The following is an 18759-nucleotide window of genomic DNA, read 5'->3' on the forward strand; positions in this document are numbered from 1 at the left end:
CCTGAAACTAGACTCATTAAAACAGACGCGGCGAATTTTCAGTACCAATCATATACACCAGTCAAATCAAAGTCCCATCAAAGCCGACCTCCGAACAACCATTCACCTTTACGGCATTGTCTCCTCGGCTAGATCCGTTCGCACCCTCTCATTCTGCCACCATCAGCAGAAGGCCGATAGCACCCAGTCGTCGCCGGTCCAAGAACCAAATGTCATCAATAGACCCAGACTCGCGTGGAGGCACGAGATAGAATTGAAAGCTAACCAATGAATGTGACAACAAAACACTTATTCTTCGTGCTGACATAACTGAAAGTAATTGCCAACCGGTCCCCGATCCCTCTCGCGAACTGCTAATTCACAAACCTCACACATGATTGAAGTCATCATTCCAATTCCACTCAAACAAGGCCATGTGTTCACCCTATGCACATTGAATGCTCTGTGGATCAGTTCCCCCGTTGGTAAAACAAACCCTAAACAAACATAGAAATTAGTTTGCTCAGTCCAAAGAAAAGTTGACCGACCAGCGGATACGTGTTCCCTTACAGTGCCATCGCATCAACGAACACCCAAAATTTACATGCGACAAAATATCTGCAATCCCGAATATAAAATAATCAAAACCTCCACTCATTTACAATAAAATAAGAAAGCAAAGAAACAGCTGAGTATCCAAGGCGGCTTATTTTCAAAGATAGCATCGCCGATGAAACACCCAATAAAAATAGGTGACAAGAGACGCGAACGAAAATAACTAAGCACCGACCGGCTGGTTTGCCACCTATTTTTTCGGGCGAAGAATTTTGTGGCGACACCTGGTAGTCGCTAGTCGCCGGTGAAACGCCATTTATTTGAATATGCCAATTTTGCTTATTGGCGTAATTTTTCACTCTTCGGATCGAATTTTTTCTTTGAAAAACCATTTTTCACTATTTTTAGAATGTACACTGTGTTTCTAGATGTTTTCTGTGCACTTTTACTGTCCTTGCCTCGGGAATCGACGGCCCGTGATGCGTGGAAAAGATTTTTTTTTTTCATTTGCCGGAATTCGATTTTCACAAACTGTCACCACTCGCATCAGTCGAAAATATGCCGAAAAATGCGTTTATAAGCCACTTCACTTTGTATAATCGTTAAATTGCAGCGTTATTTACACTTTCGATAACCGGGAGGCAGTAAACTGTCCCGAAAATTATGAAAATTAACCGATTCGACGGAAGCTCTACAAGAGTCAACCGTTCGCGACGAAGATACACACTCCTAAACATCTACAGTCACAACAATTTAATACACGAAATAAAAAGTAATGACCCTAAGAGAAATATCTTAAGCTGATTTACTTCGCAATTTCAAAGCAACTAATTCTCCATTCCGAGACCAATCTACGCAAACCGCTTTGCAAATCAATGTGGATTTAGTACTCCAAACGGAAAGGTTACAAACCCTTCCCCTTTTCCACCGAAACCCTTTTGTTTGCGTTGTGTTGCACCCGAATTGACAGGTCGTGTAACCGACCGGTTAACCCTAAAGTGAAGTGGGTACAAACAATCATCCAAAAGGCAACAAGATCCAGATTGGATACATTTCCGATGCTACTATTACTACTACTGAACTAAATGAAAGAACCGCAAAGCATCAACCCAACCGACGACGACGATGGCAGCTAGCGCAAACAATGACAAGTATACGTTTATTTATGGCTAACATTAGCAGACGTCATCTGTGATTGTTTCAAGTGTTCCACTCAACCGGAAAGATAAACAGGCAAATGCATTCGCATTCGTCTTGCTGGGCCCAGCAGTCATCAGAAACCAACCAGAGTTCGGTCTTGCCCCAGGCTGGGACCGAGACTACAAGATTGATGAATTTCTTCCGGTATCCGTACTCCAACCGCCTTCCATTTTCACTTCGGTTGCCATTAATTTGTGCTGTCATCTTTCCGGTTAGAGGAAGGGAAACACAAACAAAGAAAGCTCCACTTTGTGTGGTGAGGAGATATTTAGCAACATTTATCCCTTCAGAATCGTTTCGTTGGCGCGGTGAATCCGGAGGTGGATTTCTGCAAGGACTGCTAAATGTTGGTACTAATTATTTGATACGACTGCTCTAGTTATTCATTTCTGTGTTCAACGCCTCATGAAAGATTATCAGCGGTCAGTAGCGACGTCACTCGAAACAGGTCAGGTTCCGCAACGGATTGCCTTGATTTGTTTATTTAACGCATCGAAACCCAATCAAAAAGGGCAAATTGCTGGCTAACGGGAGGCTATTTGCCAACTCGCATGCTCTAATTGCCTTTCAATTTGCCAGAAAATTGCTGGCAATTAGGGGGCTATTTCAAATGCAACATTTGGGCGATTTGCCGCCGTAATTTTTTTGCCGCCTCACCACAAATGATACTTATTTTCGGATTTATTGTCTACTCACATAAACTTATCAGTATACCAGGTAACCACCACCAAACTATAGGAAGAATCAATGGTGAAATGGTCTTGCACACCAAAACTTACCACAATCTGAATATCATTAAGACTTTAAGTCAGAGATCTTGTTCCACTATACTTACACACGATTCCACAATTTCCCACATTCGTTGACTAAATGAAATGCACTAGACAAACAAAATACTAGCGAGAACACACCAATTGGGTCATTAAGCTATATATATAATTTTACGTTCTATTCGATACATTTTAGGTCAAATATACATAATATAACATTATTTAAAAAAAAAAAAATCGTTGTGATACTTAAAAACGATTTTTTTTGTTTTTTAAAATAAATCTTATGTAAACTTGGCAACCATACATAGGAAAACTACGGTTGTTTACATCTGGCCTATCAAGACAACACGCAAAATGAAAAAAAAACTATATGCATTGGATGGTGTTTATGTCAAATTAAAATAACCCTGCGGGAAAACATGTATTATTTTTTTCTGACAGGGCATCATTTGTCGTGAAATTCGATGTGTCAAATCCTTCTGATAGTGTCAAATCCAGACTGTCAAAATATTTCTTTATTTTAAATTTTACTATTCTTTTCACGTTTCCTGAGTTGGAAAAAAGCATTGTTGCAATCACGAATATCAGCTTTATCGATGTATGTAATAAAAACGTGTTTAATCCACCTAACAGTGTGATGAGACATTTCTTATAACTCTTATCGCTCTTCGGATATTATATCGTTTGAGAGCATTTAGAACATGATGCTTCGCGATGTTTTTGATAACACTTACTACATGGGATAGTGGCAGGACTAAGAGAATCGCTCAAATCAGCATAGGACAACATCAGTGCTCTCAAACTCTCAAATCTCAAACCAAATCAATGGGAAAGCGAAAAAATGGCCCATAAAATAGACATACCAACGAATTATTGTTAATGCTCTATTAATAAAATATCTATATTGTGGTGGGAAAACTGAATTTTCCTAAAGGGGTTATATATTGTACTGAAACAAAAAACGAATTTTTTTTTGAATCGATTTGAAGTTTATATTTTACTCAAATTTCCAACGCGACTGAGAACTAAGAATTAAACGCTTTTTCTTGAAAAGGGCGATACTAGCAGTGATACCATTCAAAGAAAATCAACAGTGAATATTTCCAGACTTGGTTTTATTTCCTATTTAAGAACTATTGTGTTTTTTGACATCCTAGATTGCATGATTCAGTGATCGAAACCCAAAACTTCATAAAGTATTTGAAATTATTAAATTAAAATTTGTTTTTGCTATTGAAATTGACAAAATGATAGTATCGCCCCTTTGGCGATTGTTTACTTTTTCGGTCCCATCTATCAGCATTGAAGTATCGCCCTTACGTTTTTTTACAATAACTACCGTTTTACACCACCGATTTCGTCCGGTTTTTTTTCAATAGAGATCATTGTTACTATTTACAGCTGGTATCAGTTTGATAATCCTAAAAAAATACGAAAATAACAGTTTCGCCTCTAAACTGCTGGCAAAAAAAGTATCGCCCTGTTTGTTTGCATGGAGCGTGGAGGGCGAAACTTTAAATAAACAAACTAAAATACAGTTTCGCCCGTTGTATTTTTTTCTGTAGTTTAAGAAAGCAATATCGTAGAATCAAAATTTTTAGGTTAATTTGTTGCGTTTCAAAGCCCTCATTCGCATGTAAGAAAAAAGCCCTATGTTTACATTTGTAAGTATCGCCCTTTTCACAAAAAGCGTTGAAATGAAATCGCAGCTCCTGATATCACGCTATCTCTGAAGTACATGCGTGCATAGTTTCAAATTTTACTTCGACATCGACTTTTTCTAAAGGTGACTTCCCAGTAGTATTCTTGATTTGAATTATTATCGCTAATCCTAATGCCAAAGAACAAATAAAAACCTCACGAAAACGAACCGTTTGGGAAAATCATCATCATTACTGGAACTTTCATTTTCACGAAACTTTTCGATAACCTTCCGTCACTTGCGTTAATGCACTGGGTGCACAGTAGGGTGACAGGAAAAAAATGACCCCTATCGGCCCACCTCTGCGTCGATTCCTAGTCCCACCAGGAGCACTTGCACCAAATTTGAAGCAAATCGGACAAGTCTAACTACCGGACCAACGGGCCTGAAGTTTGTATGGGAATTTTCAACAATTTACATGGAGAAAACCCACCAGCACGCATTTTCGCCGCTAGGTGGCACTGTATGCATCGTATTATCACTGTAAGTGAAAATAAGAAGGATAATTGAATTGTCTACAACTTAGTCGAAGACTGCAAGTAAATCCGACTTTGTTAAAAGAAGTTATTAAACTTTTAACGAAGTGATGTCTGAGTCAGTTTTGCATGGGGCCTAACAGTGCATGGTTGTGTATCAGTACTCGATTCACACGAACTAAACATTTTTGTGAAATAATCGTTAGGTTTAGCTCAATGGTATGTTCAGAAGAATTATAGTAAATAATACGAGTCATGCATTGATTAGAAAATTTTAGTTCCACCTGTTACCGCATAGAGGGCGCCAACACTAACTTTTCAACGGAGAGAGATAGAAATTTGGTGTCTTCTACAAAGTTATAGAACAGGCATTCAGTATTTCTTCTGAACATCTTGATACTCTATCTCTCTTCTATGAAAAGTTAGCAGTGGCGCCCTCTATGCGGTCACAGGTGGAACTAAAATTTTCTAACCAAAACATAACTCGTATTATGTCGTATAATTCTTGTAAACATACTATTCGGCTAAATCTAATCATTATTTCACAAAAATATATAGTTCGCGGGACTCGAGTACTGATACACAACCATGCACTGCTAGGCCCCATGCAAAACTGACTCAGACATCACTTCGCTAAAAGTTTAAGAACTTCTTTTAACATAGCCGGATTTACTAGCAGTCTTCGACAAAGTTGTAGATAATTAAAATATCTTTCTTATTTCCACTTACAGTGATAATACGATGTATACAGTGCCACCTAGCGGCGAAAATACGAGCTAGTGAGTTTTCTCCATGTAAATTGTTGAAAAATCCAATATAAACTTCAGGCACGTTGGTCCGGTAGTTAGACTTGTCCGATTTGCTTCAAATTTGGTACAAGTACTTCTGGTGGGACTAGGAATCGACTCAGGGGTGGGCCGATTGAGTTTTCAAAAATTCATCATTTTTCTGGGCAGTCTAGTGCACAGTGCTCTAAAAATCTAGCGAAATCGTCTTAGGGCACCAGCGGGTCTGTAAAGAATACTAAAAATTAATTTCTATTCCATAATTTTCAAATCAGAAATTCGAGAGATCGTGCTCACCGCAATCCATGAAAAATAGACTACGTTGTGAAGCGATGGTCACTATTTATTAAAAAATCACGGTTAAATAAAAAATAAAACTATTAAAAAATTTCAAATAGTTTATAATTTTCACAAACTAATTAGGAAAAATTGTTTAATAAGCTTTCGTAATATTGTGTAGGAAAAAAGCTGAAAATTTGAAAATAAATCTGAGGATTATGATTGATTACTGAACTCTGGATTTTTCTATTGGAATTTTTTTCAGGCAGGAATTTGATATTGATGCTATTAGACAACTGTGAAATCAAGACCAATAGATCAGTTACATATCAAGACCCTATTCCGACAATTTATCAAAAGTCCTCATGATGTTTACAACAACAGGTTATCAATCTACGGATCAGATAATGTTATTGTAATATTGAATTAAATCAGTTTGCATCAATAAATTTTCAACTCCAATCCAATATTTTTTTTTTGGTGTGGTGGGGGGGGGCTGTATGGTGTTAAACCCCAAAACCTTCTCTTGGCTACGCCGTTGCTTGGAGTTATTTATTTCGCTTTTCATTTTCCGAAAGGTTTCAGTTCGATCCGATGGTTATAAGTTAGAAAAATTGCAGTCAGAAGGTTCGCACAAATGAACATTTTTGCACTGATAAGTTATCAAGTTCCTTCCAGACAACTTGGAAGTGTTCGGTGATTATTTCTAGCGGTTGTAGATAGAAAAATGAAATACAAAATTCGATTTATCGAAATAATGTTTGGCTTATTTCAATGAATTATTACTATATTGAACAATAAATAGGCGACAAAGAGTAATCCACAAACAACAAGCCATAACTTTTAAAGTATTCAAAATAGATATTTGAAGTCTTCAGTAAAGTTATTCGCAAGAGTAAGAGCTACAAATTTGCTAAAGGCATCATTTCGTTATAATCACTTCCAAGAAAATTTGTGAAAATATCTCACTCATAGGGAAATTAATCAGCAAAAGCATAATACCAAAAGAAAGAGCATATTTCCTCCATTAAATTCTCCGAAGATACTATTAACCTAAAATAAGCCGTTTTGGCGTTAATAATAGATTACATGTTTTTGGTCATATTTCTGGCAATGGGAAATGATAAAAATCTTTCGTCCGCATTTAATGTTAAATATCTCTTTTGATAATGGTCCGATTTCAACAATCTATAGCTTGTTCGAAAGGTAATCGTTAAAGCTGTCTAAAAACATATAAATTGTTAATCTTTGTTGTCAATTCCGGCAGATAATTTAAAAAAACTGCAAAAAACGCAATTTTTACGCATTCAAACATTCATATCTGAAAAACTAAACATCAGAATCAAAAACAAATTAATAGCGTTCATACTGTTTTTTAGTTCTTTCATTTAAAATTGGTTTGAATAAGATCGGTTCAGCCATTGCTGAGAAACACGAATGAGAATTTGTCCGTTACATACACACACACACACAGACATTGTCCCAAATCGTCGAGCTGAGTCGATTGGTATATAAGACTCGGCCCTCAGGGCCTCGGAAAAAATCTTGAAAGTTTGAGCGAATTCTATACATTTCTTTTATAAGAAATGTAAAAAAGATTTTTTTCTCTCATTTAATGACCCAATTGTTAAAAAAAACTGTTTTAAGCTTAAGCCAAACATGAACCGCCATGTTTGAAAAACGCAAAAAAAACAACCAATCCATGTCAGCCGCCAGAAAATTTATCTAAGTATTGAAATTGCCTTCAAATCGCATTCGCAAATTGCATTTGTTCCTAGGGGCAATTAGCACAGGCGAGTTGAGTCAAACGTCAAACTGTTTAAATCGTCTGACCATGTTCGTTCGCATTTTTTTTGGGAACGTGCAATGAAAGCAGCGATGCCAGGTGTGAAGATTCATTTCATTTTGAAGACATTTGAAATGTTGCGAAGACAATTTTTACATTTTTTCAAAAATCTGGCCGATTTATGGCAGAATTCTGACTCAAAATGAACAATCGATTCCGAATCCGGGTCGTTGAAGACAAATGAAGACATTTCATTATTAAATGTGAAAGTTAAACGCCTACCTCAACCGTGCTGTCGCGAATGTAGATTTCCTTGGCGTCATCCTCGGGGCTTTTGTCCCGCGTGCGGTAGGTTATCCGGTAGCCAAGGAATTCCCCCAGTATCGTTTCCGGCGGTGGCGGTTTCCACGAAATGTACACCGACGTGGCAGAAGTGTTGTGGGCGATCGTCGTCACCGGTTTGCCGGTGGGTGCTGTGAATTACGAAAGAGAAAATTTATCGGTGGGTTGCAGTTAATATTGATTGAGGTTAGGAGGGTGGGCTCGCTGAAGCTACTTCGATTGACGGGCAATTATTGTAGCTAATTATGTTCATCGTTTTATTTTAATTTATTTTAATATCATCTACGTAAAGGGAAAACTTCTATCGATGAACATAAATGTCGTAGGTTGAATGAAACGAGTCACATATTCGCAAAGTTTCTGAAGGGTAAAATAATCAATGCGAAACAAAATACGACTGGTTCCAATAAGTTCTATGCATATACACACTGCTTAGGAGTTTGCTGTTTTCTAACTGTCGCATGTAAAACTGTCAGTCAATTTAAACAATTCAAATAGTAGGCGATGTAAAACTGTCAGCATGTAAAAATGTCAGTCAATTTAAACATTTGAAATAGTAGGCGACATAAAACTGTCAGCACCAGACACGCTAATTGAAATAATTGAAAATGATCCCATAAAGTATTTATATTAGTATTGAAATGTTCTTTGCGCCTGTAAAATTTATTCCAGACACGTGTCATCACGAATATGGATCTACCGAAAAGCTATGTTTTCCTCCATCTATCGGAACATTATGACAGGAGCACGAAAACAATTCGTTGGACACACTGAAACAATTACAGATTGAAAAGTACTCTATAGAGTACTTTCCAACCAACAGCTGTATTAGTGTGATTGACGATTTGTTTTCCACAACCTGTCATAATGTTCTGAGATAGATGGGTGAAAACGAGGTAAACAAATCGAAAATATAGCTTATAGGGCGGATTATTTTTGTGGTGGAGCCTGATCAACCAGTATCTAGCTCCCGTCTCAGTGAGCCGTTTAGCCGTTGATTTCATGAGCCATTCTACTACTGTTTCCCTGAATCATTCGGCCCCCAGTTTGTCACGATCTACTCGGACAGTGTCCGCCGAAGAATTCACCCTACTCCAACTGAGAATTTCCCGATGGAGGAATTTCTCCCGAAACCAATACCCCCGCGTTCTTGAGCCATTTAGGTCACAACGTTATCGAGATCTACTTGGATGTTATCCAGCGGTGAAATTACCCTACTCCGACTGAGAGTTCCCCAGCGGCGGAATTTCTCTCGGTACCGAAATCTGTTTCGTGCGCCAATTAGCTCCCAGCCAATTAGAATCTACCCTACTGTGATTCCTGGAGTGGAGTGGAGCCTTCACGTACTACTCAACTGGACTCCGGCGGTTGATCTAATCTACTCCGATGGCGGAATTTCTCCCGAACCTGATTTGTTACGGCGGCTTTCTAGTGCAGCGCCACTTCCTCTGCAGCCATTTATTTGGATAAATTATATGTAGACATCAAAAAATAGCAAACAGATCTCACCAGCTTCCTGATCCTAACCGATTAATTGGTGATATTTTGGCGAAGTATTTCCTTCTCCTCTATCATCGATCAACCAAAGCGACGAATCCGCCAATCATATTCACATGGCGCTGCTCACGATATTATTACCCAACCAAATTTAGTCCAACCTAAAAATTCTATTCTATTCAAAAAGTTGCAGTATACTATTGTGAACATTAGATTGGGACATGGTTATATGAAAAAAATAAAATTTGGCTCCGAGTAACTTTTTGGGTCCCATTTAGCTCCCAGAACAACTCTGAAAATTTTTAACTCGATCGGTGAAACTATATTTTTGCGCCCACGGTTTAAAGTTTACATGGGATTTTGTATAGGAAAATTGTCTTTTGCAAATTAATTCTTCCAAGAGTCGCCCGTTATCTCCTAAAAATAAACAGATGTCTGATTTTTTTAAGAAATTTATCAATGAAACAAAGTCTAGAAGACTGCAAAACGATCTGATGCTTGTGGAAAAAGTTATTAAGCAAAAACCGATTGATGCCCTGAAGATTGATGAAAATTTCACTTTTCATAGCATCACTGCTTCTGACGGTTTTATTATATACAAAATTTTTAACTTTCTTTTATTATGTACAAAAGAAGCCTCAATTTATAACTCAAAACCTTGCGAAGTGGCCAAATAGTATAGATAAACGATTTTGATACGTTAAGAGAGGATTAAAACAAAATTGCGTATAATTGGACAACCAACAGCAGTGGTGCTAGAAAAAATGAATATTTTTTCAATCGTCAGAGCATCAATTGGTTTTTGCTTAATAACTTTTTCCACAAGCATCAGATCGTTTCGTGGTTTTCGAGACTTTTTTTCTTTGTTAAATTTCCTATACAAGCCACATAACGATTTATTTTTAGGAAGTAATGGGCGACTCCTGGAGGAATTATTTTGTAAAAGTTAACTTTCCCATACAAAATCCCATGTAAACTTTAAACAGTGGGCGCAAAAATATAGTTTCACCGATCGAGCTAAGAATTTGCACAGTTGTTCTAGGACCCAAATGGTACCTAAAAAGTTGCTCGGAGCTGGAATCTATTTTTTGTCCCACCCTAGTGAACATATGCTACGAAGAAATGTTCGCTCTAAAATGCCATCTAAGGCCTCAAATAGGTTTTGTTCCACCTTTTTAGGATTGGTCCCACTGTGCGCTATAATTGTCGGTTGTAAAACATGATGATGAGTTATGTTCTATCAATGACCATGCGGTAGACTTGGGTGCAATGCCCAACTCCTACTTAGCAGAAGGCAAAAGACTCTTCACATTTCCTTTCGATCATGTTCATATGACCATATTATAACTGATTCGCTCTGGAATACCTATCCGTCTTTCAATTTCATTGCTTTCGTTTCTCTTAGTCTCAAATTTGCCGAAAATAGCCACCAAAATCGATACATTAATACGTTAAGCATACATACATTAGGCATAGGGACATTAGGCATAATGGACGCTTGGGATAATGGACGTTAGGCATAAAGCGACATATTGATGCATCAGTTAAAGAAACTTATTTTTGGGCAGCGAAGGCGTGGGGTGGTAAGAACGTGAATATGTATCCTCTTTTCGATAACAGTTTTTGCAACCGACCGAGACGGTTGTGCCTCCAGGTGGAAGGTTTTGTTCTCGAGAGAGTGACGGAGTGCGAGACGCTGTATGCGTTATTGTGGGAGAGAGAGAGAGACCAGTTTGTTAAGTGTGAGTCGACAGTTGATACGTCGGAGGCGTGGTCAACGGCATCCTCGACAAGTGGTGTTTTGACAGCAAACCGCGGGTAGACGAATTTGCCTACCGCGGTGGCAGAAATCGACAGTGATCGTGCCTGTACACACAGAAAAAAATATAGTGTATTGGTGTCGTCGGGCAATTCTAATCGACGAGAGGGAAGCGTCACAGGTAGACCCATTTGCTCTATTTGTCTACCGCAGAAGTGGTACGACGAATAAGGAAAACAAGTGGCACCGAAAAGTGCCGCATCGACAGTGGGATTTTCGCAGCAAGCCACAGGTAGCCACATTTGTCTACCGAGGTGGTGGAAACGGAGAGAGCGCGCTTGTGGTGGTGATACCGACGAGCAGCTTAATCGGAGAGAGTTTTGAAGTGTTGCAGGTAGGACTATTTCTCTACTTAGGAAGCAACGCGACGAAGAAGGACAGCAAGTGTCACATTGTCAAACAACGGGCACCGAGTTTACAACGTAACACATGAGGTGTGTTCTACAGGTATAACAGGTATATTTTTCATTCCTTTTTGTGATAGTTTTTCTTGCTAGGTAAAATGGATGAAGAGATGGGAGAACGAGTACCAGACCCTCCCCCTAAGCCTTATGCTGAAAATGTAAATCCGACTAGAATTAAAATTTACCCAGAGTCGTCAACGGGACCATGGATTGTATTTATTAGGCGTAAAGTAAAGGCGCTAAATATTATTCAAATTTCTAAAGATTTGACTTCGCGATTCTCGGATGTAAAAGAGATCGTCAAAGTCAATAAAGATAAAATACGCATTGTCGTTGGTAGTCTCAAACAAGCCAATGCAATTGCTTCTTGCGAGCTTTTTACGCGTGAGTATAGAGCGTATATTCCTTCAAAGGAAATTGAAATTGATGGGGTCATCACAGAATCGAGTTTGACTGTTGATGACTTAGTTAAGCATGGGGTTGGTCGTTTCAAAGACACCATACTTAAAGACGTAAAAATACTTGAATGCAAGCAATTGCATTCAGTATCACACGAAGGAGATAAAAAAGTTTATCGACTGTCTGACTCATTTCGAGTGACTTTCGCTGGGTCTGCGCTGCCCAACTATGTCATTATCGATAAGATTCGTCTCCCTGTTCGCCTTTTTATCCCTCGTGTAATGAATTGCCTTAATTGCAAACAGCTTGGCCACACAGCCACTTACTGTTCCAATAAGGCACGGTGTGGCAAATGTGGGGGTTCTCATCAAGAGGATACATGCAATGAAAATTCAGAAAAATGTTTAATGTGCGGAGAAAACTCACATGACCTCCCTGCATGCCCCATTTATAAATTGCGTGAGGATAAAATTAAACGATCCTTGAAGGAGAGGTCTAAGCGCTCCTATGCAGAAATGTTGAAAAATGCTACCCCTAAACCCATCTTCTTAGAAAACACTTACACATCTCTATTTTCGGAACAGTCTGACTCTGACGGAGCGTGCGAAGGTACATCATTTGTTTTACCCGGAAATTCCAGAAAAAGAAAACAGTCTTCTTTTCCCAAACTGCCAAGCAAGGGCCTTAAAATTTCTCCACCAATAGATAAACTGCGCCCAAAACCGAAAAATTCCGATTCAAAACCGAAATCAATTCCGCCCGGTTTTGGGAACGTACAATCCAAACAGAACACCATTACTGGAAATAATAAAATTTCGACTAGCTCTGAGCCTCAGCCGGGGGTAGGATTATTGAAATTTTCTGAAATTGTTGATTGGATTTTTAAAGCATTCAATATTTCTGAACCACTAAAGAGTATACTTTCAGCTTTCCTCCCAACAATTAGAACATTTTTAGAGCAGCTGATTGCTCAATGGCCCATCCTTGCAGCGATTGTATCTTTCAATGGGTAATTCACCTCCTCCAATGAAAGATTCCATCACTGTTTTACAGTGGAATTGCAGAAGTATCATACCTAAAATTGATTCCTTAAAAATTTTACTGCATAATTTAAAATGCGATGCTTTTGCTCTATGTGAAACATGGCTTACCTCAAACATTAATTTCAACTTAAATGATTTCAACATTATTCGCCTAGACCGAGACACCCCGTATGGAGGAGTGCTTCTAGGTATTAAAAAGTGCTATTCTTTCTATAGAATTAACATCCCCTTGTTTGCGGGCATTGAGGCTGTTGCTGTCCAAACGAACATTAAAGGCAAAGACATGTCTATCGCTTCTATATATATACCTCCCAAAGTTCAAATTGGACAACGTCAAATTTTTGAGGTAGTGGAATCCATGGCTGCTCCGCGTCTGATACTGGGAGACTTCAACTCGCACGGAGTATTGTGGGGTTCCCTCTACAATGATAATCGATCCTCTTTGATTTACAATGTTTGTGACGAATTTAATATGACAGTTTTAAATACTGGCGAAACAACACGCATCCCCAGACCTCCTGCACGTCCAAGTGCATTAGATCTATCTCTGAGCTCGACATCACTTCGGTTAGATTGCACGTGGAAGGTTGTACCTGATCCTCACGGTAGCGATCATTTGCCAATCGTTGTTTCAATTAACAGTGAATTAGGCCTTACGAATTCAATCAATGTTCCTTATGACTTAACACGAAATATTGATTGGAAAACATACGAAACATTAATTTCCACTTCTCTTGCTTCGACAGAAGAGCTACCCCCTACCGAAGAATATGAATTCCTAGCGGGTTTAATTATTGAAGCAGCAGAACAAGCCCAAACGAAATGCAATCCTGGAATGACAATAAATAGACGGCCCCCTAATCCTTGGTGGGACAAAGAGTGCTCTGATGCATATGAAGCTAAACAAGTTGCCTACAAAGAAATTATGAAACAGAAAGGGGGTATACGTGAGAACTTTGAAAATTATTTCATTTTGCAAAACAAATTTGACAGTATACGTCGTGCCAAAAAATCTAGTTATTGGAGACACTTCGTTAATGGCTTGTCAAGAGAAACATCAATGAGTACTCTTTGGAACACAGCCAGAAGAATGAGGAATCGAAACGTGACTAATGAAAGCGAAGATTTTTCGAATCGTTGGATATTTAATTTTGCCAAGAAAATTTGTCCCGATTCTGCTCCTGCGCAGAAAATCACTCGCGATGCTCCCACAAGTAACGATTTCATAGATTCGCCTTTGACAATGATGGAATTCTCAATTGCACTCCTCTCATGCAACAATAATGCTCCGGGACTAGACAGAATTAAATTCAACTTGGTGAAGAATCTGCCTGACCTAGCAAAAAGACGCTTGTTGAATTTATTCAATAAGCTTCTTGAGCAGAACATTGTCCCGCACGACTGGAGACAAGTGAGAGTTATCGCTATTCCAAAACCGGGAAAACCAGCCTCCGATCATAACTCGTATCGACCGATTGCAATGTTATCCTGCATCAGGAAATTGTTGGAAAAAATTATCCTACGACGTCTCGACAATTGGGTTGAGGCGAACGGCTTGCTATCAGATACCCAGTTTGGTTTTCGGAGGGGAAAGGGAACGAATGATTGTCTGGCGCTACTTTCGTCAGAAATCCAACTAGCTTACGCAAAAAAAGAACAAATGGCGTCTGTGTTCTTAGACATAAAAGGAGCATTCGACTCTGTTTCCATTGATGTTCTCTCAGAGAAACTACATCAATGTGGTCTTTCACCAATATTAAATAATTATTTATACAACTTATTGTCAGAAAAGCACATGCATTTTTCATATGGCGATTTGGCAACATTCAGAATAAGTTACATGGGCCTCCCACAAGGTTCTTGTTTAAGCCCCCTTCTCTACAATTTTTACGTGAATGATATTGATAATTGTATTGTCAGCCCATGCACTCTAAGGCAACTTGCAGATGATGGCGTGGTTTCTGTTACAGGACCAAAAGCCTTAAATTTACAACAACCACTGCAAGATAGTTTGGATAATTTATCAAGTTGGGCTTTGAAGTTAGGCATCGATTTCTCTACGGAGAAAACAGAGTTGGTTGTTTTTTCAAGGAAGCGTGATCCAGCTCAGCTTCAGCTTCAGTTGGTTGGTAGAACGATAGCCCAAGTCCTGACTTTTAAATACCTTGGAATTTGGTTCGATTCTAAAGGCACATGGGGAGGCCACATTAGGTATCTAATAACGAAATGCCAACAAAGGATAAATTTTCTGCGAACAATAACTGGATCATGGTGGGGTTCTCATCCAAGTGACATGATAAGATTGTATCAAACAACAATACTTTCAGTAATGGAATATGGGTGCATCTGTTTCCGTTCAGCTGCGAACACTCACATTATTAAACTGGAACGGATACAGTATCGCTGTTTACGAATTGCCTTAGGTTGCATGCAGTCGACCCATACGATGAGTCTTGAAGTACTAGCGGGAGTTCTTCCTTTAAAAGACCGATTCTGGGATCTCTCTTCTCGATTACTTATTCGATGTGAGGTTATGAACCCACTGGTAATTGAAAATTTTGAAAGACTTGTCGAGCTTCAACCCCAAACCAGATTCATGACAGTGTATTTCAATCACATGTCACAAGAAATAACGCCTGCTAAATATGTTCCCACATACGTCAATATACTAGATATTCCTGAATCCACTTTATTCTTCGACACGTCCATGCAAGCAGAGATTCGTGGAATTCCGGATCATCTACGCTCGCGGGAGATCCCTAAAATATTCACAAGTAAATATCAACACATAGACTGCCTTAAAATGTTTTACACTGATGGGTCACGAATCAGTGAGGCCACTGGTTTCGGTATTTTCAACAATAATTTTTCAATTTCTCTCAAACTTGCAGAACCCGCCTCTGTTTATATAGCGGAACTAGCAGCAGTTCACTATAGTTTTCAAATAATTAATACTTTACCCCCGAACCATTACTTTATCCTCACTGATAGTCTCAGCACAATTGCAGCTCTACGCTCAAAGAGGATTGATAATCACGATCCATTCTTTTTGGGGAAGATACGAGAATCTCTGAGTAACCTGACAAGAAAATGTTATAAATTTACCCTAGTGTGGCTCCCCGCCCATTGCTCTATTGCGGGCAATGAGAAAGCTGATAATTTAGCCAAGATTGGTGCACTAGATGGTGAAATATATGAAAGACCCATCGCTTACAATGAATTTTATAGCGCTTCTCGACAGAGGACACTTGCTAGTTGGCAAACATCTTGGGACAATGGAGATATGGGACGATGGCTACACTCAATTATCCCTAAAGTATCAACGAAGGCATGGTTCAAAGGATTGGATGTAAGTCGGGACTTCATCCGTGTGATGTCTAGGCTCATGTCCAATCATTATACTTTAGATGCGCATCTCCGTCGTATTGGGCTCGCTGAGGGTAATCATTGTGCTTGTGGAGAAGGTTACCATGACATTGAGCATGTTGTTTGGTCCTGCACTGAATATCGTGAAGCCAGATCACAATTAGTAGATTCTTTACAAGTCCGAGGAAGACCAATCCATGTTCCTGTTAGAGACATCCTGGCGTATCGCGATCTTCTATACATGGAACTTATCTATCATTTTCTAAAAACAGCGTCTGTCAAAATTTAATTAAATTCATCTCCTCATACTCTCATCCAAGGCTAATCATTCACCAATTAAAGGGTCCTAGAATATTTAGTTTTTAAATTTAGACAATAACAGAAAAAAAGTAAATAAATACACCCGAAAATACTAGATCAGTATGAAATACAACAATGTAAGGAAAAAAGCAAACAATAAAGTGATTTCAGTGTTAGTTTTAGACAAAGTACTAGTATAGTTAAAATTAGTCTTAAGGATTTTTGTAACGTGCTATGTAAAAAAAGAAACTGGCGTAAAAAGCTATTGCAAATGCCGTGTCAAATAAACGCATGAAAAAAAAAAAATGTATCCTCTTTTGTACTTATAGAAATACGCTATAAGGTGAACAAACTCGAACATTTTATCTTGTTATATAAACTTGAAAAACTTTTTTACTGAAATAAAACAATCAAATGCTTAGCATGGGGAAACTCATTTATATTTAGGTATAGAAAATTACATAGACTTTGATTATTGCTTACATACATGTTGCAATTGCCCAAGAAGAAAATATTTGCCCTAAGAAACAGCTCATGAAATGAAGAATGAAAATTTTTTTAATTATTCATTTAATGAATTTACAAATAACAATGCTTATAGTTTTTTGTCCTCAAAACTGGGTTAACTGGGATTCAGCTTACCAACCTCAATAATAATTTCATCTGGATTTAGCGATCGGAAATTGAATTTTGCACATTTTTTGGCTAAGATGCCGACAGATTTTGTCCGGAGATAGATGAAGATTAAAGCTCGTCAACCTTGAACAGTCCCAGAAATCAAATCTTTATTTTTAACACTGACCCTTCTTTATCCCAAGCTCTGCTGACTCACCCACTCACTCCTGCGATTTCGAAGAAAATTAGTTGAAATCTCACAGCGTTCACAGGCATTCAACGGCTTCGCATTCCGCCGATGATTACCATCGTATAGAACGCAAAAATTCATTCCCTTTCAACTGAAATTCCGACGGAAAAAACCCTCCGGGCGAATTTCTCCAAGAATTACCCAAATCTTGAACCAATTTCCATCCCCACACCACCCCTCCTACGCTGTAATCATCCGAGCTCTTCAATTTGCCCAAAAGCCACCAAAATTTGACACCGGAGAGACATTCCCACCCGACGACGACCACCACCACCATCACCACCGCCACCGGTCCCTTCCACTCCAACAGATGGGTGTTAGGAACAGGAACACCGAGCGAGGTTATCCAAGTATCAGGGCTTAGTTAAATAATTACACAGAAGTTATAGTTAGCAGGGCAAATATTTGCCGCTTTTTCTCTCCTCCCTCTTCTAGCTTCCTCTAACGGTTGGAAGAATCGAGGCCATCGGGAGGCAGTATAAAATTCATTGCTGCTCTCATGACTCCCGGGGTAACGTGACTATACATTACCTTCGAGAATGGCGCTGAGACTACTGTGGCGCCATTCCCGGGGCGGCGGAGTGGGTGGTACTAGAGTGAAGTAAACCCGCGCTAGAATGGAAGAGGGAGGGTTAACAGAGAGGTGAGTCACTGTTAAATACACGAAACATGATGCCAACCAAAGCTACAAATTGGGTCCCCCCGGCTCGGGTTGCCAGATTTGGCGGTGCTCGGATCGATGAAATGAGTGATGGATTCCGACTGAAATTGGAATAAATTCCGGTTGCCCACTGCTGGCGTCACCAGTTGGTGTGTTCCAATTTAATTTCGCCATAAGGGTTGCATTTTGCCTGTATTCAGCTGCAATCGGTTCAAGGCGAAACTCAGCCGGAATCGGTATGTACTGAAATCGTCCGGAATTTCAATTCGGGACCAGATTGGATCTTTTTCAGTAGACTTCGAAATTCGTTTCGAAATTTTTCTAGAATAGAAACAAAAACTAACCTACCGTCTTGATCGACTGGCATCACGGCACCAACAATTCGCGGCGGCGAATCCCTATCGAGGGAGTATGGTGTGAGATCAACGGGAGATGAAAAAGAACCAACCATAATAAAATACCGTAACACGGTGCAGTAGCAATTGTTTTAAAATGCTACTTCAAGCGTGCACATCACCGGCGTCTGCA

General features: G+C 39.1%; 1 protein-coding gene across 1 annotated transcript in view; it reads right to left on the minus strand.

The window, feature by feature from the left end:
* Window positions 1–18682, minus strand: part of LOC131693646 (netrin receptor unc-40-like) — a 31126-nt gene extending 12444 nt beyond the window's left edge. Inside the window, exons 1-3 of the mRNA XM_058981652.1 lie at window positions 18580–18682; window positions 18102–18182; window positions 7818–8008 (exon numbers count right to left, since the gene is read on the minus strand). Coding sequence (XP_058837635.1) covers window positions 7818–8008; window positions 18102–18182; window positions 18580–18682 — 375 coding nt within the window. The remainder of the gene's footprint in view (window positions 1–7817; window positions 8009–18101; window positions 18183–18579) is intronic.
* Between the last annotated feature and the right edge of the window lie 77 nt (window positions 18683–18759).

The sequence above is a fragment of the Topomyia yanbarensis genome, chromosome 1 (genome assembly GCF_030247195.1).
Source record: "Topomyia yanbarensis strain Yona2022 chromosome 1, ASM3024719v1, whole genome shotgun sequence".
Lineage (NCBI taxonomy): Eukaryota > Metazoa > Arthropoda > Insecta > Diptera > Culicidae > Topomyia > Topomyia yanbarensis.